Source organism: Leptodactylus fuscus, chromosome 6 (assembly GCF_031893055.1).
Source record: "Leptodactylus fuscus isolate aLepFus1 chromosome 6, aLepFus1.hap2, whole genome shotgun sequence".
Taxonomy (NCBI): Eukaryota; Metazoa; Chordata; class Amphibia; order Anura; family Leptodactylidae; genus Leptodactylus; species Leptodactylus fuscus.
In genome coordinates, this window is record NC_134270.1 from 14,008,140 (window position 1) to 14,032,336 (window position 24,197).

A 24,197-nucleotide genomic window follows, 5' to 3' on the forward strand; every position below is an offset into this window, starting at 1 on the left:
AAAATATATATATATGTCCGCCGCCTCTGTCCATTACAGTGTGTGATTTGACTTCGGCACCGCACGTCGGTGGAAAGGACTCGGTGACATCAGTCCCATAGATTACTGGGTCTACCTCTGCAGACACCGAATAGCTGCAGCAATCACGTGCGGTGCAGGACCTCTGGCAGCAAAGGCAAGGTGCGCACCCAAGCTGACAGCAACGGCAGACCCCGGAGCACCTGGGACGAGGGAGTGTGCTTTTACAATTCCTTGACAACCCCTTTAACACAATCTCTATTAGGATAAGTTCACACTGGGTTTTTTGGTCAGGATTTTGAGGCCATAGCCGCCTCAAAATCCTGACCAAAAAGACGACTGAAATCAATGGGTGCCGGTCAGTTCTTTTTTCCGGGAGCTGTTTGTCCTGGCTGCCGGAAAAACAAGCGACATGCGTGAAGACACTCCCTCCCGACTAGACCCATTCATTTGGGCCTAATCCGGAGCAGAGTGTGCGACTGGATACCCTTGCACTGTACAGCTACCCATATTTTGGACCAGAACCTGAGGCGGCCTCCTTCCGGTCCAAAAAAACCCATGTGAACTTACTCTAAGAGAGAGAGGAGAGTGCGCCACACACCTCTAATGGCAGCTCACCCTCCTTGAGAACAAAAGGATCAGGCATGTACAAAATCAGACATGGCTGATCCTCCTTTTCCTAAAATCAGGAAATACACGTATGTATTAAGTCTATACATTCACACCTACGCTGGGTGTCAGTCCAGGGCAGGGTCTGTCCAAAACCTTGCTCAAAAAAAGTCCTGACTTGTTCGCCTGGTAATGTCAGGGGCATAAAAACTGAAGGATAAGTCATGAATACAAAAAAGAAATACTCAAAAAATTCTTCAAAATGTACCTGCTCCTCTTGGAAGCCTCAATATTGGATTTGTGTGGGCCTGACGCCCAACACCCCCACCATGTTTTTATGTATGGAGCAGACCGTACACTGCGTTCTGGTTGTAGCATACAGTACAGTACAGCCAGCACATTGTGTTCAGCTCTTTCTGCTTTGGGCTCTCAGAGGATCCCTTTAACCACTTCAGTACGGGGCCAATTTCGACGGTTCAGGATCAGGCACATTTTTGGGGTGTTTGTTTTTTTTTTTGGTATATATTCAGATTTGAGGACTATAACATTTTTAACCTTTAACGGTGACACATAGGGCTTTATCTAGAAGTTGTTTTTATATCTGTGAAAATCTAAACATAAGAGGCGAGAAAACCTGTCTGTTTTTCATGTTTTTTTTAATGTAGATTATGAGTCCCATATAGGGATCACAATGTACATTTGTTTTGTTTTTTGTCTTTGTAGAATGGGAGGAAATCCAAGCAAACACAGGGAGAACATACAAACGCCTTGCAGATGTTCTTGGCGGGATTCGAACCCAGGACTCCGGCGCTGCAAGGCTGGAGTGCTAACCACTGAGCCACCGTTTTTCATGTTTCACATTGTTCATGCCACATCATGGCGGCTCCCATAGTTGTGTATGCAGCATTCGGGAAGGCAGCTGCGTACGGGTATGTCCTTGCAGAACCAGAACAAGGGACTGCCCGGATGTATATAGCCTATGGGCGGTCCAGAACTGGTTAATAAACGGTTATATTTCCATCTACCGACATACCTTTCATCAACCTCGTCGTCTTCATCAACCCAAGCTGGTTTTTTGATTGGGGCGGTGCTGTCCCGTTCTTCTTCACTATCAGAATCGCCCTCCAGAAGATCTGCGCTGCCATCGACTCTGATCTAGAAGACATAAAACACACAGTACTGCTAAACAAACACAGCGACACACAAGACCTGACCATGTGCTTAGCAAACACCTGGTGCACCCCTTCTCACCCTGCACCATAACAATACATCACGGGAAGGGGATCATGGTGAACGACCATGCTATTAGGCACAGATGACCGCGGCGGCAATCAGCAACTACAAAGTCCACGATCGGCAATAACTATTATAAAGGGGTTTTTCATGGTTAAAACTTCCTTTAGGGCTTGAACTGTAATGTGAGAACATACAAACTCCTTGCAGATGTCCCTGGCGGGATTCGAACCCAGGACTCCAGCGCTGCAAGGCTGCAGTGCTAACCACCGTGTTGCCTCCAAGAAAGAAAAATTTTTACTGGAAAACATTTTGGATTTTATGAACTTAAAAAATACCTTGGAATCCCCGAGAAGTTTTTCCACAAATTCGTCCTCACCACCAAAGACCAAATTCTCCAGACACCTCTCCATGTCGGGTTTCTCGGCGAGCGCTTTTAGGTTCTTCGCCTTCAACGCCTCTTCCATTTCTTGGCTATGTTGCGGCTCTGAATTGATCTCCTTCTTCTTTCTCGGAGGAGGGCCGTGACCCCCGGGGGTCTTACGTTTTGCTGACATTTCACTTCTGATAGCTGCAAGAAGAGACCGAAGGTTCAGAGCTGTGACCGGTGAATACCACTGACTGACAGGTCTGCCCTAGGATCAGGACAAAAATATTCCACCATTTACTTTCTGCACCGAATGGCCACATTTTAGCATCTGTATTAGGCTACATGCACACGACTGCAAATACTGATCAGCAATCTGCACCTATACACGTCCACATCGCATCAGTATGTCATCTGCAATCACGAACCCTGTAAGATTCCCTATAATGGTTTGTGCTGCAAATGCAGACAAATATAGGACATGCTTCCACATACGTGTATTTGGGTCCGCACTATTATCTGCAGTTGTGTGCATGGGTCGTATGATTCGGCTGTGAAACCTGTCCACATGTGAACCGTATTTTCCAGGCTAAACACTACGCGGGGAAATGGACTCCTAACATTATATTTCTCTATGATGCTAGGAGTTCTTGCCCTATGCAACATACTGTGCCGTACTGTAATCACTACCAGACAGTATTTCATGGAGAGACAGGGACTGCGAGCATCATAGATAACTATAATGTCATTATATATACATACATGGAGCCCATCTCCCTGCATAGTTTTTAGGTCAGTTATTTGGACTCATGTGAAACCAGCCTTATAGCCATAATTCTCAGCCTAGAAACCACCTTGCAGAATTATAGGCAAATATAATATTGCAAGTTCGAGTCATGAGAACTGGGCAAACAAGGAATTTCAGCCTCATTACAGTCATCCACATTCGCTGTAAGGCCTATGGTGGCCATATGGGCTATGGTATATGGTCACCTTTACAATAGGGGACCATCAGAGGTTGCAGCACATAGATGTTGCCAATCAGTCCACCATCACCAGTCTTGGTGTGGGGAGGTGATATATATATATATTTTTTTTTATAACTAGAAAATCCTATAGGCTTCCTGGAAATAAACAAATACAGCCAGATTATTAGTAGTCCTATTGCACCTATATGGAAAATGGAAACGCCGGCTTTTCTGTAGGTATAATTGACATTCTGTGAGTTGCAAAAACGCAGCTTTTCGGCCATGGGTGGATGGGATTAGCCAGAATCCCATCCATTTTGCAAATACTTTAAAACGCTTCGTTTTTGCAATGTGGGGTTTCAGGCCGAATCTGATCTGGAGCGATTTATATGCTAAGAATTCTTGCCCCCTTGTTGGTCAGCAACCTACGGCACTCCAGCTGTTGTGAAACTACAACTCCCAACATGCTCCATTCACTTCCAAGAACAACAGAGCAAGTATGCATGCTGGGAGTTGTAGTTTTACAACAGCTGGAGTGGAGAAGGTTGCCTACCCCTGGTATATAACAAAGGACAGACGTGCAGGGTCTCCTAGCATTATAGAGATCAGGTATCCGGGACCAGTTTCAGTCTGGGAAATATGGACAATACCCAATCTGCATATTCCGGACTCCTCTCACATCGATGCACCATTAAAAGGGTTGCCCGGGTATACTCTCCCTCCTGATCTGACATCGCTCACTTTGCTGAGGCAACCACCCAATGTAAATATAATGCATGCATGCATGCATGCAACTACACGGTTTGCACCATAAATCCAAGCTAAGATAAAGATTAACTCATTGGTGGAGGGGTCTAAGCACTAGGATCCCCAATAATCATGAGAAAAGGAGAGGCACGAGCCCCATATCAACACAGCAGCAGGTCAAGCATGTGGATTTGGGCCCCATTCATCTCCATAGGACTGCGGCAGACAGACACATGTGTAACCTGCTGCTCTATTCATACACGGCTTATGGGAACCGAATGCTTGTGATTGCTGGGAAGCCCAAAAATTGGACCGGCCACCAATCAGCTACATGGATGGGGATCCCTTTAATTCAGGGGATCACCCCTTTAATTAGAACAGGGCACTATCAGGGATATGGCCAAGTGCACTGACACCACATACAACTCCATAGCAGAGACAGGCAATAGTCTCAATGGTATCCCATAGACTGGAACATCCCTTTAAGTAGCAACCAGCACCTGCCCCGGCAGCAGTCATGGATACACTATGTGTATATAATACGTATAGCTATATACGTACATAGAATAAAGCACACATTACATCTGCAAGCACTCACCTCCTTAAAAAGCACGTGGAGCTTCCTGTGACCCTTGAACTCCACACCGGAACCCCGCCCCCTAGCGACTAGGTAGCTGTGACCCCGCCCTCCCCTGCAGCACCGCTCTCCAGCCCCACTCCTGGCTCTGGTCCCCGCTCTGGAGCTTTCAGTACTGGGGCAATGTGCGACACAGGAGCCTCTGGGCGTCAGTCTCCGCTAGGCCCCGCCCACTTCCGCTGCTGTGACGGAATGCACGGCCCGACTTCCCCCGGATGTAGGCGTAGCCGTAGAAGTAAGAGCCAATGAGAAGCTGCGGGGCGCGCAGGCGCAGTGGAGGCGTGCTGCTGGTTTTGTTGATGTTGTGCTGGAGTTCATTGTTTTTGAGCTGAGGGGGGATCACGTTTATCCGTCCGGTTTCCTCTGCGCTGGGAACTGACACACGGGACCTCCATGAGGGGCTGATGGAAAAGGCTAAGGAGCTGGTGAGTGGCGCGGGGCTGCGGCTGGACACTACTCAGGCTTTGCCCCCTTTGTTGTCATTCCTGTGCTGCAGTGAGGCCTGACTGGAGCTGAACCCCAGTGTGAGGGGCCTGGGGGGGATGTCACTAGTCTGCAGTCCCCGCTAGGCTGGAGTATGGAAGGCTGCTGCGGCTGTGTGCGATGTGCTGCAGCTCCTGGCTTCATATAACTGTATGCCTTATACATGGTGCAGGGCTGCTTGTTATACCTTCTATGTGTCACAGTACTGAGATCTACAAATGGACCCTGAGTTATATCCTGTATTATACTCCAGAGCTGCGCTCACTGTGTACATACATTACATATCCTGTATTATACTCCAGAGCAGCGCTCACTGTGTACATACATTACATATCCTGTATTATACTCCAGAGCTGCGCTCACTATTCTGCTGGTGCAGTCACTGTGTACATACATTACATTACTTATCCTGTATTATACTCCAGAGCTGCGCTCACTGTGTACATACATTACATATCCTGTATTATACTCCAGAGCAGCGCTCACTATTCTGCTGGTGCAGTCACTGTGTACATACATTACATTACTTATCCTGTATTATACTCCAGAGCTGCGCTCACTGTGTACATACATTACATATCCTGTATTATACTCCAGAGCTGCGCTCACTGTGTACATACATTACATATCCTGTATTATACTCCAGAGCTGCGCTCACTGTGTACATACATTACATATCCTGTATTATACTCCAGAGCTGCGCTCACTGTGTACATACATTACATATCCTGTATTATACTCCAGAGCTGCGCTCACTGTGTACATACATTACATATCCTGTATTATACTCCAGAGCTGCGCTCACTGTGTACATACATTACATATCCTGTATTATACTCCAGAGCTGCGCTCACTATTCTGCTGGTGCAGTCACTGTGTACATACATTACATTACTTATCCTGTATTGTACTCCAGAGCTGCGCTCACTATTCTGCTGGTACAGTCACTGTGTACATACATCACATTACTTATCCTGTATTATACTCCAGAGCTGCGCTCACTGTGTACATACATTACATATCCTGTATTATAACCCAGAGCAGCGCTCACTGTGTACATACATTACATATCCTGTATTATACTCCAGAGCTGCGCTCACTGTGTACATACATTACATATCCTGTATTATACTCCAGAGCTGCGCTCACTATTCTGCTGGTGCAGTCACTGTGTACATACATTACATTACTTATCCTGTATTGTACTCCAGAGGTGCACTCACTATTCTGCCGGTACAGTCACTGTGTACATACATTACATTACTTATCCTGTATTATACTCCAGAGCTGCACTCACTATTCTGCCGGTACAGTCACTGTGTACATACATTACATTACTTATCCTGTATTATACTCCAGAGCTGCACTCACTATTCTGCTGGTGCAGTCACTGTGTACATACATTACATTACTTATCCTGTATTATACTCCAGAGCTGCCCTCACTATTCTGCTGGTACAGTCACTGTGTACATACATTACATTACTTATCCTGTATTATACTCCAGAGCTGCACTCACTATTCTGCTGGTACAGTCACTGTGTACATACATTACATTACTTATCCTGTATTATACTCCAGAGCTGCACTCACTATTCTGCTGGTGCAGTCACTGTGTACATACATTACATTACTTATCCTGTATTATACTCCAGAGCTGCGCTCACTATTCTGCTGGTACAGTCACTGTGTACATACATTACATTACTTATCCTGTATTATACTCCAGAGCTGCGCTCACTATTCTGCTGGTGCAGTCACTGTGTACATACATTACATTACTTATCCTGTATTATACTCCAGAGCTGCACTCACTATTCTGCTGGTACAGTCACTGTGTACATACATTACATTACTTATCCTGTATTATACTCCAGAGCTGCACTCACTATTCTGCTGGTACAGTCACTGTGTACATACATTACATTACTTATCCTGTATTATACTCCAGAGCTGCGCTCACTATTCTGCTGAGATCACTTGCTTACTTGATGTACTAGACGTGACAAAAACTTCCTTGTGTTTTTATATTCTTTACAAAGCTTGTGCAATATTAGGAAGACCTAGTTGATTGTTTCCTAAAACGGCGCCACATCTGTGCAGAGGTTATTTGTGGTATTGCAGCCCTGCTCCGATGAAGTGACTAGAGCTGAGCTGTAATACCACATCTATCCTGTGGACAGGAGTTGTGCTCTTGTAGGAATAAAGCCATGTAATCCTGCTCCGCCGCTCTTTACCTATAAGATGCTGCTATAGGTCTGTGTATGTTGTATATTATACTCGATTAGGTCAGTTTGGGTTTAGTGATGTCATCGGTGCGGTCTCACAGCGGATTTAGTGATGTCATCGGTGTGGTCTCACAGCTGTGGTCCCAGCAATTGTTTGGAGGATGATTTCTGCTTTTGGTCTTCTAGGGCTGGACTTTGTATACTGGTTACACCTGACATGTGACGTTAAACTTTACCAAGATGGAGATCTGTGCAGTGTTCACGTGAATGCAGCCGGCGCTCTTTCTGTTTTCGTGGTCGTGCATTGTAGCGAGCTGGATAGATTGTGATACTGATTTTTGGAGGAGATTCAGTATAACTGGTCATTTATCCATATGGCTCTCTGCTTGCACTGGGCTCAGCTAATTCTGTAGGCAAGTTTATTCTATAGCACTGATAGGACCGCCCACTGGACTCCTAACTGTACACAGACCACAGCTATAGATCAATAAGATACAAGTTATCCTGTACCCATAAATCTATCAATCTGCTCCCCTCCTCCTGCTCTATAACCTGCAGATTGTATATAGTGTCCTATCTGCAGGTTATACAGGAGGAGCAGATTGTATATAGTGTCCTATCTGCAGGATATACAGGAGGAGCAGATTGTATATAGTGTCCTATCTGCAGGGTATACAGGAGGAGCAGATTGTATATAGTGTCCTATCTGCAGGATATACAGGAGGAGCAGATTGTATATAGTGTCCTATCTGCAGGTTATACAGGAGGAGCAGATTGTATATAGTGTCCTATCTGCAGGATATACAGGAGGAGCAGATTGTATATAGTGTCCTATCTGCAGGTTATACAGGAGGAGCAGATTGTATATAGTGTCCTATCTGCAGGATATACAGGAGGAGCAGATTGTATATAGTGTCCTATCTGCAGGTTATAGAGGAGGAGCAGATTGTATATAGTGTCCTATCTGCAGGATATACAGGAGGAGCAGATTGTATATAGTGTCCTATCTGCAGGATATACAGGAGGAGCAGATTGTATATAGTGTCCTATCTGCAGGATATACAGGAGGAGCAGATTGTATATAGTGTCCTATCTGCAGGGTATACAGGAGGAGCAGATTGTATATAGTGTCCTATCTGCAGGATATACAGGAGGAGCAGATTGTATATAGTGTCCTATCTGAAGGATATACAGGAGGAGCAGATTGTATATAGTGTCCTATCTGCAGGGTATACAGGAGGAGCAGATTGTATATAGTGTCCTATCTGCAGGTTATACAGGAGGAGCAGATTGTATATACTGTCCTATCTGCAGGTTATACAGGAGGAGCAGATTGTATATAGTGTCCTATCTGCAGGGTATACAGGAGGAGCAGATTGTATATAGTGTCCTATCTGCAGATTATACAGGGGGAGCAGATTGTATATAGTGTCCTATCTGCAGGATATACAGGGGGAGCAGATTGTATATAGTGTCCTATCTGCAGGGTATACAGGAGGAGCAGATTGTATATAGTGTCCTATCTGCAGGGTATACAGGAGGAGCAGATTGTATATAGTGTCCTATCTGCAGGGTATACAGGAGGAGCAGATTGTATATAGTGTCCTATCTGCAGGTTATACAGGAGGAGCAGATTGTATATAGTGTCCTATCTGCAGGTTATACAGGAGGAGCAGATTGTATATAGTGTCCTATCTGCAGGTTATACAGGAGGAGCAGATTGTATATAGTGTCCTATCTGCAGGATATACAGGAGGAGCAGATTGTATATAGTGTCCTATCTGCAGATTATACAGGGGGAGCAGATTGTATATAGTGTCCTATCTGCAGGATATACAGGGGGAGCAGATTGTATATAGTGTCCTATCTGCAGGTTATACAGGAGGAGCAGATTGTATATAGTGTCCTATCTGCAGATTATACAGGGGGAGCAGATTGTATATAGTGTCCTATCTGCAGGATATACAGGGGGAGCAGATTGTATATAGTGTCCTATCTGCATTGTATACAGGGGGAGCAGATTGTATATAGTGTCCCTTTTGCAGGGTATACAGGAGGAGCAGATTGTATATAGTGTCCTATCTGCAGCTTATACAGGAGGAGCAGATTGTATATAGTGTCCTATCTGCATTGTATACAGGGGGAGCAGATTGTATATAATGTCCTATCTGCAGGGTATACAGGAGGAGAAGATTGTATATAGTGTCCTATCTGCAGGATATACAGGAGGGGCAGATTGTATATAGTGTTCTATCTGCAGTGTATACAGGGGGAGCAGATTGTATATAGTTTCCTATCTGCAGAGTATACAGGAGGAGCAGATTGTATATAGTGTCCTATCTGCAGGATATACAGGAGGAGCAGATTGTATATAGTGTCCTATCTGCAGGGTATACAGGAGGAGCAGATTGTATATAGTGTCCTATCTGCAGGGTATACAGGAGGAGCAGATTGTATATAGTGTCCTATCTGCAGGATATACAGGAGGAGCAGATTGTATATAGTGTCCTATCTGCAGGGTATACAGGGGGAGCAGATTGTATATAGTGTCCTATCTGCAGGATATACAGGAGGAGTAGATTGTATATAGTGTCCTATCTGCAGGGTATACAGGAGGAGCAGATTGTATATAGTGTCCTATCTGCTGGGTATACAGGAGGAGCAGATTGTATATAGTGTCCTATCTGCAGGGTATACAGGAGGAGCAGATTGTATATAGTGTCCTATCTGCAGGATATACAGGAGGAGCAGATTGTATATAGTGTCCTATCTGCAGGATATACAGGAGGAGCAGATTGTATATAGTGTCCTATCTGCAGGGTATACAGGAGGAGCAGATTGTATATAGTGTCCTATCTGCAGGGTATACAGGAGGAGCAGATTGTATATAGTGTCCTATCTGCAGGGTATACAGGAGGAGCAGATTGTATATAGTGTCCTATCTGCAGGCTATACAGGAGGAGCAGATTGTATATAGTGTCCTATCTGCAGGATATACAGGAGGAGCAGATTGTATATAGTGTCCTATCTGCAGGATATACAGGAGGAGCAGATTGTATATAGTGTCCTATCTGCAGGGTATACAGGAGGAGCAGATTGTATATAGTGTCCTATCTGCAGGTTATACAGGAGGAGCAGATTGTATATAGTGTCCTATCTGCAGGGTATACAGGAGGAGTAGATTGTATATAGTGTCCTATCTGCAGGATATACAGGAGGAGTAGATTGTATATAGTATCCTATCTGCAGGGTATACAGGAGGAGCAGATTGTATATAGTGTCCTATCTGCAGGGTATACAGGAGGAGCAGATTGTATATAGTGTCCTATCTGCAGATTGTATATAGTGTCCTATCTGCAGGGTATACAGGAGGAGCAGATTGTATATAGTGTCCTATCTGCTGGGTATACAGGAGGAGCAGATTGTATATAGTGTCCTATCTGCAGGGTATACAGGAGGAGCAGATTGTATATAGTGTCCTATCTGCAGGATATACAGGAGGAGCAGATTGTATATAGTGTCTTATCTGCAGGATATACAGGAGGAGCAGATTGTATATAGTGTCCTATCTGCAGGGTATACAGGAGGAGCAGATTGTATATAGTGTCCTATCTGCAGGGTATACAGGAGGAGCAGATTGTATATAGTGTCCTATCTGCAGGCTATACAGGAGGAGCAGATTGTATATAGTGTCCTATCTGCAGGGTATACAGGAGGAGCAGATTGTATATAGTGTCCTATCTGCAGGGTATACAGGAGGAGCAGATTGTATATAGTGTCCTATCTGCAGGGTATACAGGAGGAGCAGATTGTATATAGTGTCCTATCTGCAGGTTATACAGGAGGAGCAGATTGTATATAGTGTCCTATCTGCAGGTTATACAGGAGGAGCAGATTGTATATAGTGTCCTATCTGCAGGTTATACAGGAGGAGCAGATTGTATATAGTGTCCTATCTGCAGGTTATACAGGAGGAGCAGATTGTATATAGTGTCCTATCTGCAGGGTATACAGGAGGAGCAGATTGTATATAGTGTCCTATCTGCAGATTATACAGGGGGAGCAGATTGTATATAGTGTCCTTTTTGCAGGGTATACAGGAGGAGCAGATTGTATATAGTGTCCTATCTGCATTGTATACAGGGGGAGCAGATTGTATATAGTGTCCTATCTGCAGGATATACAGGAGGAGCAGATTGTATATAGTGTCCTATCTGCAGGGTATACAGGAGGAGCAGATTGTATATAGTGTACTATCTGCAGGTTATACAGGAGGGGCTGATTGTATATAGTGTCCTATCTGCAGGGTATACAGGAGGAGCAGATTGTATATAGTGTCCTATCTGCAGGATATACAGGAGGAGCAGATTGTATATAGTGTCCTATCTGCAGGGTATACAGGAGGAGCAGATTGTATATAGTGTCCTATCTGCAGGGTATACAGGAGAAGCAGATTGTATATAGTGTCCTATCTGCAGGATATACAGGAGGAGCAGATTGTATATAGTGTCCTATCTGCAGGGTATACAGGAGGAGCAGATTGTATATAGTGTCCTATCTGCAGGTTATACAGGAGGAGCAGATTGTATATAGTGTCCTATCTGCAGGATATACAGGAGGAGCAGATTGTATATAGTGTCCTATCTGCAGGATATACAGGAGGAGCAGATTGTATATAGTGTCCTATCTGCAGGATATACAGGAGGAGCAGATTGTATATAGTGTCCTATCTGCAGGGTATACAGGAGGAGCAGATTGTATATAGTGTCCTATCTGCAGGTTATACAGGAGGAGCAGATTGTATATAGTGTCCTATCTGCAGGGTATACAGGAGGAGTAGATTGTATATAGTGTCCTATCTGCAGGATATACAGGAGGAGTAGATTGTATATAGTATCCTATCTGCAGGGTATACAGGAGGAGCAGATTGTATATAGTGTCCTATCTGCAGGGTATACAGGAGGAGCAGATTGTATATAGTGTCCTATCTGCAGATTGTATATAGTGTCCTATCTGCAGGGTATACAGGAGGAGCAGATTGTATATAGTGTCCTATCTGCTGGGTATACAGGAGGAGCAGATTGTATATAGTGTCCTATCTGCAGGGTATACAGGAGGAGCAGATTGTATATAGTGTCCTATCTGCAGGATATACAGGAGGAGCAGATTGTATATAGTGTCTTATCTGCAGGATATACAGGAGGAGCAGATTGTATATAGTGTCCTATCTGCAGGGTATACAGGAGGAGCAGATTGTATATAGTGTCCTATCTGCAGGGTATACAGGAGGAGCAGATTGTATATAGTGTCCTATCTGCAGGCTATACAGGAGGAGCAGATTGTATATAGTGTCCTATCTGCAGGGTATACAGGAGGAGCAGATTGTATATAGTGTCCTATCTGCAGGGTATACAGGAGGAGCAGATTGTATATAGTGTCCTATCTGCAGGGTATACAGGAGGAGCAGATTGTATATAGTGTCCTATCTGCAGGTTATACAGGAGGAGCAGATTGTATATAGTGTCCTATCTGCAGGTTATACAGGAGGGGCTGATTGTATATAGTGTCCTATCTGCAGGTTATACAGGAGGAGCAGATTGTATATAGTGTCCTATCTGCAGGATATACAGGAGGAGCAGATTGTATATAGTGTCCTATCTGCAGGGTATACAGGAGGAGCAGATTGTATATAGTGTCCTATCTGCAGGGTATACAGGAGAAGCAGATTGTATATAGTGTCCTATCTGCAGGATATACAGGAGGAGCAGATTGTATATAGTGTCCTATCTGCAGGGTATACAGGAGGAGCAGATTGTATATAGTGTCCTATCTGCAGGTTATACAGGAGGAGCAGATTGTATATAGTGTCCTATCTGCAGGTTATACAGGAGGAGCAGATTGTATATAGTGTCCTATCTGCAGGATATACAGGAGGAGCAGATTGTATATAGTGTCCTATCTGCAGGATATACAGGAGGAGCAGATTGTATATAGTGTCCTATCTGCAGGATATACAGGAGGAGCAGATTGTATATAGTGTCCTATCTGCAGGGTATACAGGAGGAGCAGATTGTATATAGTGTCCTATCTGCAGGATATACAGGAGGAGCAGATTGTATATAGTGTCCTATCTGCAGGTTATACAGGTGGAGCAGATTGTATATAGTGTCCTATCTGCAGGGTATACAGGAGGAGCAGATTGTATATTGTGTCCTATCTGCAGGATATACAGGAGGAGCAGATTGTATATAGTGTCCTATCTGCAGGATATACAGGAGGAGTAGATTGTATATAGTGTCCTATCTGCAGGGTATACAGGAGGAGCAGATTGTATATAGTGTCCTATCTGCAGGGTATACAGGAGGAGCAGATTGTATATAGTGTCCTATCTGCAGATTGTATATAGTGTCCTATCTGCAGGGTATACAGGAGGAGCAGATTGTATATAGTGTCCTATCTGCTGGGTATACAGGAGGAGCAGATTGTATATAGTGTCCTATCTGCAGGATATACAGGAGGAGCAGATTGTATATAGTGTCCTATCTGCAGGATATACAGGAGGAGCAGATTGTATATAGTGTCCTATCTGCAGGGTATACAGGAGGAGCAGATTGTATATAGTGTCCTATCTGCAGGATATACAGGAGGAGCAGATTGTATATAGTGTCCTATCTGCAGGATATACAGGGGGAGCAGATTGTATATAGTGTCCTATCTGCAGGGTATACAGGAGGAGCAGATTGTATATAGTGTCCTATCTGCAGGTTATACAGGAGGAGCAGATTGTATATAGTGTCCTATCTGCAGGTTATACAGGAGGAGCAGATTGTATATAGTGTCCTATCTGCAGGTTATACAGGAGGAGCAGATTGTATATAGTGTCCTATCTGCAGGATATACAGGAGGAGCAGATTGTATATAGTGTCCTATCTGCAGGGTATACAGGAGGAGCAGATTGTATATAGTGTCCTATCTGCAGGATATACAGGAGAAGGAGCAGATTGTATATAGTGTCCTATCTGCAGGATATACAGGAGGAGCAGATTGTATATTGTGTCCTATCTGCAGGATATACAGGAGGAGCAGATTGTATATAGTGTCCTATCTGCAGGATATACAGGAGGAGCAGATTGTATATAGTTTCCTATCTGCAGGTTATACAGGAGGAGCAGATTGTATATAGTGTCCTATCTGCAGGATATACAGGAGGAGCAGATTGTATATAGTGTCCTATCTGCAGGATATACAGGAGGAGCAGATTGTATATACTGTCCTATCTGCAGGATATACAGGGGGAGCAGATTGTATATAGTGTCCTATCTGCAGGATATACAGGAGAAGGAGCAGATTGTATATAGTGTCCTATCTGCAGGATATACAGGAGAAGGAGCAGATTGTATATAGTTTCCTATCTGCAGGTTATACAGGTGGAGCAGATTGTATATAGTGTCCTATCTGCAGGATATACAGGAGGAGCAGATTGTATATAGTGTCCTATCTGCAGGATATACAGGAGGAGCAGATTGTATATAGTGTCCTATCTGCAGGGTATACAGGAGGAGCAGATTGTATATAGTGTCCTATTTGCAGGATATACAGGAGGAGCAGATTGTATATAGTGTCCTATCTGCAGGTTATACAGGAGGAGCAGATTGTATATAGTGTCCTATCTGCAGGATATACAGGAGGAGCAGATTGTATATAGTGTCCTATCTGCAGGTTATACAGGAGGAGCAGATTGTATATAGTGTCCTATCTGCAGGATATACAGGGGGAGCAGATTGTATATAGTGTCCTATCTGCAGGATATACAGGAGGAGCAGATTGTATATAGTGTCCTATCTGCAGGATATACAGGAGGAACAGATTGTATATAGTGTCCTATCTGCAGGTTATAGAGCAGGAGGAGCAGATTGTATATAGTGTCCTATCTGCAGGATATACAGGGGGAGCAGATTGTATATAGTGTCCTATCTGCAGGGTATACAGGGGGAGCAGATTGTATATAGTGTCCTATCTGCAGGTTACACAGGAGGAGCAGATTGTATATAGTGTCCTATCTGCAGGATATACAGGAGGAGCAGATTGTATATAGTGTCCTATCTGCAGGATATACAGGAGGAGCAGATTGTATATAGTGTCCTATCTGCAGGGTATACAGGAGGAACAGATTGTATATAGTGTCCTATCTGCAGGATATACAGGAGGAGCAGATTGTATATAGTGTCCTATCTGCAGGTTACACAGGAGGAGCAGATTGTATATAGTGTCCTATCTGCAGGATATACAGGAGGAGCAGATTGTATATAGTGTCCTATCTGCAGGATATACAGGAGGAGCAGATTGTATATAGTGTCCTATCTGCAGGGTATACAGGAGGAACAGATTGTATATAGTGTCCTATCTGCAGGATATACAGGAGGAGCAGATTGTATATAGTGTCCTATCTGCAGGGTATACAGGAGGAACAGATTGTATATAGTGTCCTATCTGCAGGGTATACAGGAGGAGCAGATTGTATATAGTGTCCTATCTGCAGGATATACAGGAGGAGCAGATTGTATATAGTGTCCTATCTGCAGGATATACAGGAGGAGCAGATTGTATATAGTGTCCTATCTGCAGGATATACAGGGGGAGCAGATTGTATATAGTGTCCTATCTGCAGGTTATACAGGAGGAGCAGATTGTATATAGTGTCCTATCTGCAGGTTATACAGGTGGAGCAGATTGTATATAGTGTCCTATCTGCAGGATATACAGGAGGAGCAGATTGTATATAGTGTCCTATCTGCAGGATATACAGGAGGAGCAGATTGTATATAGTGTCCTATCTGCAGGGTATACAGGAGGAGCAGATTCTATATAGTGTCCTATCTGCAGGGTATACAGGAGGAGCAGATTGTATATAGTGTCCTATCTGCAGGTTATAGAGCAGATTGTATATAGTGTCCTATCTGCAGGTTATAGAGCAGATTGTATATAGTGTCCTATCTGCAGGATATACAGGAGGAGCAGATTGTATATAGTGTCCTATCTGCAGGATATACAGGAGGAGCAGATTGTATATAGTGTCCTATCTGCAGGGTATACAGGAGGAGCAGATTGTATATAGTGTCCTATCTGCAGGATATACAGGGGGAGCAGATTGTATATAGTGTCCTATCTGCAGGATATACAGAAGGAGCAGATTGTATATAGTGTCCTATCTGCAGGGTATACAGGAGGAGCAGATTGTATATAGTGTCCTATCTGCAGGATATACAGGAGGAGCAGATTGTATATAGTGTCCTATCTGCAGGATATACAGGAGGAGCAGATTGTATATAGTGTCCTATCTGCAGGATATACAGGAGGAGCAGATTCTATATAGTGTCCTATCTGCAGGGTATACAGGAGGAGCAGATTGTATATAGTGTCCTATCTGCAGGTTATACAGGAGGAGCAGATTGTATATAGTGTCCTATCTGCAGGTTATAGAGCAGATTGTATATAGTGTCCTATCTGCAGGATATACAGGAGGAGCAGATTGTATATAGTGTCCTATCTGCAGGATATACAGGAGGAGCAGATTGTATATAGTGTCCTATCTGCAGGTTATACAGGAGGAGCAGATTGTATATAGTGTCCTATCTGCAGGATATACAGAAGGAGCAGATTGTATATAGTGTCCTATCTGCAGGATATACAGGAGGAGCAGATTGTATATAGTGTCCTATCTGCAGGGTATACAGGAGGAGCAGATTGTATATAGTGTCCTATCTGCAGGGTATACAGGAGGAGCAGATTGTATATAGTGTCCTATCTGCAGGTTATACAGGGGGAGCAGATTGTATATAGTGTCCTATCTGCAGGATATACAGAAGGAGCAGATTGTATATAGTGTCCTATCTGCAGGATATACAGGAGGAGCAGATTGGATATAGTGTCCTATCTGCAGGGTATACAGGAGGAGCAGATTGTATATAGTGTCCTATCTGCAGGATATACAGGAGGAGCAGATTGTATATAGTGTCCTATCTGCAGGATATACAGGAGGAGCAGATTGTATATAGTGTCCTATCTGCAGGTTATAGAGCAGATTGTATATAGTGTCCTATCTGCAGTGTATACAGGAGGAGCAGATTGTATATAGTGTCCTATCTGCAGGTTATACAGGTGGAGCAGATTGTATATAGTGTCCTATCTGCAGGATATACAGGAGGAGCAGATTGTATATAGTGTCCTATCTGCAGGGTATACAGGGGGAGCAGATTGTATATAGTGTCCTATCTGCAGGATATACAGGAGGAGCAGATTGTATATAGTGTCCTATCTGCAGGTTATACAGGAGGAGCAGATTGTATATAGTGTCCTATCTGCAGGATATACAGGAGGAGCAGATTGTATATAGTGTCCTATCTGCAGGATATACAGAAGGAGCAGATTGTATATAGTGTCCTATCTGCAGGATATACAGGAGGAGCAGATTGTATATAGTGTCCTATCTGCAGGGTATACAGGAGGAGCAGATTGTATATAGTGTCCTATCTGCAGGGTATACAGGAGGAGCAGATTGTATATAGTGTCCTATCTGCAGGTTATACAGGGGGAGCAGATTGTATATAGTGTCCTATCTGCAGGTTATACAGGGGGAGCAGATTGTATATAGTGTCCTATCTGCGGGATATACAGAAGGAGCAGATTGTATATAGTGTCCTATCTGCAGGATATACAGGAGGAGCAGATTGTATATAGTGTCCTATCTGCAGATTATACAGGGGGAGCAGATTGTATATAGTGTCCTATCTGCAGGATATACAGGAGGAGCAGATTGTATATAGTGTCCTATCTGCAGGATATACAGGAGGAGCAGATTGTATATAGTGTCCTATCTGCAGGGTATACAGGGGGAGCAGATTGTATATAGTGTCCTATCTGCAGGTTATACAGGAGGAGCAGATTGTATATAGTGTCCTATCTGCAGGGTATACAGGAGGAGCAGATTGTATATAGTGTCCTATCTGCAGGATATACAGGAGGAGCAGATTGTATATAGTGTCCTATCTGCAGGTTATACAGGAGGAGCAGATTGTATATAGTGTCCTATCTGCAGGATATACAGGAGGAGCAGATTGTATATAGTGTCCTATCTGCAGGTTATACAGGAGGAGCAGATTGTATATAGTGTCCTATCTGCAGGATATACAGGGGGAGCAGATTGTATATAGTGTCCTATCTGCAGGATATACAGGAGGAGCAGATTGTATATAGTGTCCTATCTGCAGGATATACAGGGGGAGCAGATTGTATATAGTGTCCTATCTGCAGGGTATACAGGAGGAGCAGATTGTATATAGTGTCCTATCTGCAGGATATACAGGAGGAGCAGATTGTATATAGTGTCCTATCTGCAGGATATACAGGAGGAGCAGATTGTATATAGTGTCCTATCTGCAGGATATACAGGGGGAGCAGATTGTATATAGTGTCCTATCTGCAGGATATACAGGAGGAGCAGATTGTATATAGTGTCCTATCTGCAGGATATACAGGGGGAGCAGATTGTATATAGTGTCCTATCTGCAGGGTATACAGGGGGAGCAGATTGTATATAGTGTCCTATCTGCAGGATATACAGGAGGAGCAGATTGTATATAGTGTCCTATCTGCAGGATATACAGGAGGAGCAGATTGTATATAGTGTCCTATCTGCAGGATATACAGGGGGAGCAGATTGTATATAGTGTCCTATCTGCAGGGTATACAGGGGGAGCAGATTGTATATAGTGTCCTATCTGCAGGATATACAGGAGGAGCAGATTGTATATAGTGTCCTATCTGCAGGATATACAGGAGGAGCAGATTGTGTATAGTGTCCTATCTGCAGGGTATACAGGAGGAACAGATTGTATATAGTGTCCTATCTGCAGGATATACAGGAGGAGCAGACTGTATATAGTGTCCTATCTGCAGGGTATACAGGAGGAGCAGATTGTATATAGTGTCCTATCTGCAGGGTATACAGGAGGAGCAGATTGTATATAGTGTCCTATCTGCAGGATATACAGGAGGAGCAGATTCTATATAGTGTCCTATCTGCAGGGTATACAGGAGGAGCAGATTGTATATAGTGTCCTATCTGCAGGATATACAGGAGGAGCAGATTGTATATAGTGTCCTATCTGCAGGATATACAGAAGGAGCAGATTGTATATAGTGTCCTATCTGCAGGGTATACAGGAGGAGCAGATTGTATATAGTGTCCTATCTGCAGGATATACAGGAGGAGCAGACTGTATATAGTGTCCTATCTGCAGGGTATACAGGAGGAGCAGATTGTATATAGTGTCCTATCTGCAGGGTATACAGGAGGAGCAGATTGTATATAGTGTCCTATCTGCAGGGTATACAGGGGGAGCAGATTGTATATAGTGTCCTATCTGCAGGATATACAGGAGGAGCAGATTGTATATAGTGTCCTATCTGCAGGATATACAGGAGGAGCAGATTGTGTATAGTGTCCTATCTGCAGGGTATACAGGAGGAACAGATTGTATATAGTGTCCTATCTGCAGGATATACAGGAGGAGCAGACTGTATATAGTGTCCTATCTGCAGGGTATACAGGAGGAGCAGATTGTATATAGTGTCCTATCTGCAGGGTATACAGGAGGAGCAGATTGTATATAGTGTCCTATCTGCAGGATATACAGGAGGAGCAGATTCTATATAGTGTCCTATCTGCAGGGTATACAGGAGGAGCAGATTGTATATAGTGTCCTATCTGCAGGATATACAGGAGGAGCAGATTGTATATAGTGTCCTATCTGCAGGATATACAGAAGGAGCAGATTGTATATAGTGTCCTATCTGCAGGGTATACAGGAGGAGCAGATTGTATATAGTGTCCTATCTGCAGGATATACAGGAGGAGCAGACTGTATATAGTGTCCTATCTGCAGGGTATACAGGAGGAGCAGATTGTATATAGTGTCCTATCTGCAGGGTATACAGGAGGAGCCGATTGTATATAGTGTCCTATCTGCAGGGTATACAGGGGGAGCAGATTGTATATAGTGTCCTATCTGCAGGATATACAGGGGGAGCAGATTGTATATAGTGTCCTATCTGCAGGTTATACAGGGGGAGCAGATTGTATATAGTGTCCTATCTGCCTGGTATAATCTGCTCAGCTCCTCCTGCTCTATAACATGCCAGTGTACATTGTATTGTGTATGTGACAGGTTCTCTTGTACAGGGGAGTATAGCACAGACCATGTGGTTCATAGATGGACCATATCTCCTCACTTATCCCCAGCCAGGTAACATGGTGATGCAGTTATTTTGGCAGAGGTCCAGGTAATGTGCAGCTGATTATTAGGATCCCATTTGAGAATTGGAGGGTTTGTTTGGGTTTTATGTGCCTTAGGGTGCGGATTCTATGTCTACGAGGATATAACATCTGCACCCTATGTACGTGAGCGAGGTGTCACATAAATCTGAACGCTTCTGTGTGACGTACATGATGATTATTTCGCCGTAAATGCCGGGCATTGGTGTTGTCAGTTCAGCACTGCTGCCCACCTGTCCCAAATCCATATCAGCCTCCGTTTTCTATTACAGGAATACAGTTCAGATTTTAATCTGGTTTGTGGATATGGCCCCAGTTGATAAGTCTTGAATGAATTGAATGACTGTCTTATAAAACTGGACAAAGCTTTTTTTTTTTCATCAGAAAATACATTTATTGCTCCAGTTAATGTAAAGTTTAAGAAACGTACCATTATGTGCCTAGAGCTCCAATGCAGACCTGTTTGTCTAATCCCCCTTTCCTCTACTAGAATGACTTTCACTGTGAAAATCATTGCTATATATATATATCTATATCTATATCTATCAGGAGAGACTCATTTCTGTCAGAAGTCTATGGAGAGGGAGGAGGAGTGTATAGAAGATACGAGAAGAAAAGCTTGGCTTCCATCCCCTGCGATGGTGTGTTTTTACGGTTAGCACACTGACCCATTATATTGTAATGGCCCCTTATGCACACCCTTTTATCTTCTCATACATGTAGTGTCCTCCTGATAACCAGTCATGATGTCATTATTGTGGTCAGGTTATCTACTCATACATGTAGTGTCCTCCTGATAACCCGCCATGATGTCCTTATTGTGGTCAGGTTATCTTCTCATACATGTAGTGTCCTCCTGATAACCCGCCATGATGTTCTTATTGTGGTCAGGGTATCTTCTCATACATGTAGTGTCCTTCTGATAACCAGCCATGATGTCCTTATTGTGGTCAGGGTATCTTCTCATACATGTAGTGTCCTCCTGATAACCAGCCATGATGTCCTTATTGTGGTCAGGTTATCTTCTCATACATGTAGTGTCCCCTCCTGATAACCAGCCATGATGTCCTTATTGTGGTCAGGGTATCTTCTCATACATGTAGTGTCCTCCTGATAACCAGCCATGATGTCCTTATTGTGGTCAGGTTATCTTCTCATACATGTAGTGTCCTCCTGATAACCAGCCATGATGTTCTTATTGTGGTCAGGGTATCTTCTCATACATGTAGTGTCCTCCTGATAACCAGCCATGATGTCCCTATTGTGGTCAGGTTATCTTCTCATACATGTAGTGTCCTCCTGATAACCAGCCATGATGTCCTTATTGTGGTCAGGGTATCTTCTCATACATGTAGTGTCCTCCTGATAACCAGCCATGATGTCCTTATTGTGGTCAGGTTATCTTCTCATACATGTAGTGTCCCCCTGATAACCCGCCATGATGTCCTTATTGTGGTCAGGCTATCTTCTCATACATGTAGTGTCCTCTTGATAACCAGCCATGATGTCCTTATTGTGGTCAGGGTATCTTCTCATACATGTAGTGTCCCTCCAGTTTAAAGGGGCTGTCCAGACTATTTTTTTTTTTTTTTTTAAATTAGGCTGGGGAAAGTGAAGAAAGTGGTCTAATTAAAAATAAGTAGCCTGGACAACTCCTATAACTTTCTTTTACTTGTCTAAAAATTTAAAGGGGCTCTATCACCAGGAAAAGTCATTTTTAACTAATCACACCTTTGCATAACCTTTAGAAAGTCTATTCCACACTTACCTTTAGTATATAGATTGCCTCAGTGGTTTCTGAATAAGTCCGTTTTTATTCATATGCTAATTAGACTGGTGCACGATAGAAGGTGCACACCTCTCCTATTGTTTTCTATGGGAGACGGCTCCTGCTGCTGCTGATGACTCGCTTCCTGTTTGCTTCACACACATAGAAGATAATGGGAGAGAGGAGGCTTCTGGGAACTTCCTGAGCTGGCTGGAGGCTCATTAGCATATCAATAAAAACGGACTTATTCAGAGACCACTGAGGCAATCTACATACTAAAGGTAGGTGTGGAATAGCCTTTCTGAAGCCTATGCAAGCATGTGTTTAGATAAAAATGACTTTTCCCAGTGATAGAGCCCCTTTAAAGGGGTTTTCACATCTCCTTGTTTCAGCAGTTTGCCTGCAGTTTTTTCTTCCTACTTCCTGTACCCCCCCCCCCCCCCCACACACACACACACACACACACACACACTGAACAGGATACTATGATATATCAGAATACTTATGCAGATCATATAATATGCACATGCTTGTAGAGAACAGACTCGGTGTTATCTGTGTGTTTACATAGAGAGGTAACAGACTCGGCTTTATCAGCAAACTGCTATTAGCTGAAGGATTGTCCTGCTGGCACTGAGTAAGTGATGTCACTTGTCCTATCTTATAGGTCCGTGACTATAGCAACGCTGTGTAAGCAATAGTAGGAATAAGTTCACATAGCAGGCGAACAAAGCATCATTTCTAAAGCAATATATTCAGGAAAAGTCTTCCATTAATATGTTACCAGTATAGATAGGATCCTTCAGATGGGACAACCCCTTTAATTATCAAAGCTCCTTTAAGAGAAACTTAAGAGAAACGCCGCAGTTTTCAGTACAGTTTTTCGGAAAGGTCAGAAATGGCTTCCAAAGGCTTTGGGGATATAAGGGAGGGAGTTGTGCAGGATCAAAAAGTGACTGAGGCGGTGCATGCGTGTCCCGGGATGTAGTCTTTGTATACATGGTAATGTCACCAGTCAACTTGTTCTGCCTCAGGCGGGGTGTTGGGTAAGGAAGGAGAAGAACAATAGACCCGTCCCTTTAATTATGGTCTCCTCTAATAAGCCACGCTCTTGTAATTGCAGCTTGTACTCACTTGGCACCCAGTCTTATACTCGCTGCCGCTCCCTTGTGTGTGAAGCTTCTGTAAAGCTGAGATGATGGCAGGTAGGTTACTTGTGTTATCACCGTGCGAGCAGGTAGGGAGTAAGGGAGTGACCTCTCCATCTGTATTGGGGGAGAAGGCTGAGGAGCGAATGCCTCCATTACTGAGGTATTAGCATTTTCCTGATATGCTAATGAGCTTTGTGGTGCAACGAGAATGTCACCATTGCACTCTCCAGCACCCATATGGCTCCATGTTTTTTCCCTGCTGTGACTGACATGTACATTGCCTGGCCTTGTCTACCATAATACGGGGGTGCGATGAGTGCAATGGTGACATCCTTGTTGCACCAAAAAGCTCATAAGGGTGTCGGGGTAATAAAAGCTAATATCTCCGAAATGGAGGCAGCTATTGGAAGCAGAAGTGTTTTATTCAGCTGAACTCCGACTTTGACTCTGTTCTGGTGACACTCCCTTTAATTAAAGTAGACAGTAATAGAAATGGATACAGTTGTCTTAAAGGGATCCTATCATTGGATACCTTTTTTTTTTCTCCCCAACATGTAGGAATAGCATTAAGTAAGGCTATACCGTACTTCTCCTACCTTTAGATGTCCTCTCCGCGCCACCAGTCGGTAGAAATCCCAGTTTTCTTCGGTATGCA

At 43.7% G+C, this 24,197-nt stretch overlaps 2 protein-coding genes across 2 annotated transcripts in view; one reads left to right on the plus strand and one right to left on the minus strand.

Moving 5' to 3' along the window:
• Window positions 1–4,609, minus strand: part of UTP18 (UTP18 small subunit processome component) — a 31,904-nt gene extending 27,295 nt beyond the window's left edge. Inside the window, exons 1-3 of the mRNA XM_075279382.1 lie at window positions 4,541–4,609; window positions 2,199–2,431; window positions 1,661–1,782 (exon numbers count right to left, since the gene is read on the minus strand). Of these exons, the coding sequence (XP_075135483.1) occupies window positions 1,661–1,782; window positions 2,199–2,417 (341 nt within the window). The 5' untranslated portion in view covers window positions 2,418–2,431; window positions 4,541–4,609. The remainder of the gene's footprint in view (window positions 1–1,660; window positions 1,783–2,198; window positions 2,432–4,540) is intronic.
• Window positions 4,610–4,856: 247 nt separating this feature from the next.
• Window positions 4,857–24,197, plus strand: part of MBTD1 (mbt domain containing 1) — a 47,370-nt gene continuing 28,029 nt past the window's right edge. The window contains exon 1 of the mRNA XM_075279380.1: window positions 4,857–5,004. Within this exon, the coding sequence (XP_075135481.1) occupies window positions 4,984–5,004 (21 nt within the window). The 5' untranslated portion in view covers window positions 4,857–4,983. The remainder of the gene's footprint in view (window positions 5,005–24,197) is intronic.